Source organism: Frankliniella occidentalis, unplaced genomic scaffold (assembly GCF_000697945.3).
Source record: "Frankliniella occidentalis isolate FOCC.00 unplaced genomic scaffold, Focc_3.1 Scaffold6, whole genome shotgun sequence".
In the NCBI taxonomy this organism is placed as follows: domain Eukaryota; kingdom Metazoa; phylum Arthropoda; class Insecta; order Thysanoptera; family Thripidae; genus Frankliniella; species Frankliniella occidentalis.
The window spans coordinates 1,723,646-1,726,076 of NW_026267136.1; the positions used below are offsets into that span (position 1 = coordinate 1,723,646).

Here is a 2,431-nt window from a genome sequence, read left to right on the forward strand (position 1 = left end):
GGGGGGTCCTGAGCGGCGGCTTGTGACACCGCATCGCTTTGGCCGCTTTTTACTCGCCTCTTTGCCTCTTGGAACATTGTTTTCAATTTACCCGGGCCGTCCTTCGTCCTGATGCATCCTCGGCAGGCCCTTTGGCCCCTGTTAATGGGAGAGAGGAGTAGGCGAAGAGAGAGAGAGAGAGAGAGAGAGAGAGAGAGAGAGAGAGAGAGAGAGCAGGGGGAGGGACGGGGACAAAGAGAAGGGTTGGTAGAGGCCCCAGCCCACTTCAGCCTTCAGGGCCTCGTGTTGCCGCGCCAGTACCGACGACTGGTCCCCTCCACGACCACCCCATACTCACTCCCCTTCTCTTCCTCTGTTCCCTCGCGCTTCATTGGCCCCCTTCGCGGTACACAGCAACGAGTACAATCGTCTACAGTGCGAGTGTTATGAGTACATGTGTACGAAATCGTTCAAAAGCAGCTAGAGCTCGCGCGCCATTCAAAGAAAGATGGTACCTGAGGCGCGACGATCTTCAAGTCTTCTTCATAAATCTAGCAAAAATTGTCCCCGAGAACCTCCCATTGCCCCGTCGTCCGTGTGCGTGCATACTCAACTCGGCTGGTTCAGTCCCTCTCAGGTTTATACGGCTGGCGGGGTTATTACTTCTCGAGCCAGCCACCCCTTCCTCCCCTCTACGTATCACCCGCAGGGGGAGAAAGCTCCCCCCTTCCTTTCGTTCGCTGCTTCGAGCTTTGAGTGGTCAGGTGTGCAGCCCACCTAGCAGCGAAATGGATTTTTTTCTGCACTTTTCGACTCGAAAAGGTAAAAGTAATTGCCTTCGTCCTAATGGTTTTGGCTAACCAGACATATAAATATTTTTTTTTATGCTAGGATTTTATTTGCTATGCCATGTAGTTTTGTTTCTTCTTAATTCTTTTTGATTGATGCATGGGATAGGAGACAAAGAAAATACAAAAATGTGGGTAGTAAACAACACAGATAGTGTAAAACATTAGCAACGGAAACATGTTTCGTGTTTATTACCATTTTTGTTCAGTTTTTGTTGAGTAAAGTTAAGTTTGGTTTAAAAGCTCTACCCTCTTTCAAAAATGAAACTTTCGTCAAGTATACCGTTGTTTTTGTCATTGCGTATATGATACGCACGTTATGAGCTGCTGCTTATCAGATTTTTTTTCTTTGTGTTGGAAAGGACGCAGCTGGCATTTTTCTGGATGAATCGACAAATGTTTCGCAAATCCGTGTGCAAGTTTACTCGCGAATACAGGCGAAAAGGAGCAACGAGAACAAAACAAATAACGCATGGTATAGTACGTTGTGTGTCTGGTGCTGACCCGACGGCAAACAGCCCCATATTCCCTTATCTCGCACGCAAATGGTATATTAATGATGTTTTCTGATGCGGCAATATTTGCGTTCCGGATACGGCCGCCGCCCCCGCCTGATTCGCATCATCCCAGATTTAGTATTTGTCTGCATGGATGATGGGCGCGCGTGCGGAGCAGAAACCAAACAAGTAAACGCCCGGTCACTCACCAAAAAGAATAAGCTCTTCTCACAGCAAGAGTTAACACTTTTTTCAGGATGAAAATAATTCATCTTGTACCTATTTTTTCGCCGTCCTGACCAGAAACAAAGAAAAATGCTGTATATAGGGACTATCTGTGTTTGTTGAACCCTTCCATAAAAGGGCACACAGCCAGTCGTCTTTTTATTGCAGCGCTATAATCTGATTGGTCGGCTTTTGTGCCGCGCAGGTGAAAGGAAAAGTGAAATAGCACGACCCGCGGCGTGGCGTGGCGGAGCGTAGCGGAGCGCGGCTGAGATGGACGGCACGACACGGGCGGGCGCTTCCCCCTCGCGACCCCCGTGATTGGTTCTGGGAGAGAGAGGTGGAGAGACAGAGAACGAGCGAAGAGGGGGAGGGAAGGGACCGCTGTGACGTCACTGGCCGCCACCTGGTGCAGAATGTAGAGCATGTTTGGTGTTGTGGGTTGGCAGCGCCGAGGGGAGGGGGTACGAGGGGGTGGCGTAGGGGCGGGCCCAGCTCACGCCGCTCACGCCGCTCACGCCCTGTGTTCTGTTCCAGTGCCCTGTCGGCCCCTGTCGGACCTCTACGCGCCCGGCCTGCTGCACCGCGCCGGCCCACGCCGCTGTAGTACGTGAGGACGCACGGGCGCGCCAGCCCCCCTCACCTCCCCCCACCACTGCCGTAGTAGCAACAGCGGTCCACCACCATGGCGGCCTTCGTGGCGAAACAGATGGTCGGCAATAAGCTGAACGCCGTCAAAGGTGAGTCATGTTCTCCTATGTCGTTTTCGCATGCCTCAATTTTTTTTTGCTTTTAAGAACAATATGTAGGACGAATTCTCGTTTGCATATCTGAGCAGCTCAATAGTTTTTTGGTATTTTTTTTTATGTTTAAAAAATGTAG

General features: G+C 50.8%; 1 protein-coding gene across 2 annotated transcripts in view; it reads left to right on the forward strand.

Moving 5' to 3' along the window:
- LOC113218155 (complexin) overlaps nucleotides 1-2,431 on the forward strand; it is a 251,472-nt gene that overhangs the window by 122,774 nt on the left and 126,267 nt on the right. For both annotated transcript variants that reach the window (XM_052272515.1, XM_052272516.1), the window contains one exon: nucleotides 2,087-2,289. In XM_052272515.1, coding sequence (XP_052128475.1) covers nucleotides 2,235-2,289 — 55 coding nt within the window. In that variant the 5' untranslated portion in view covers nucleotides 2,087-2,234. The remainder of the gene's footprint in view (nucleotides 1-2,086; nucleotides 2,290-2,431) is intronic.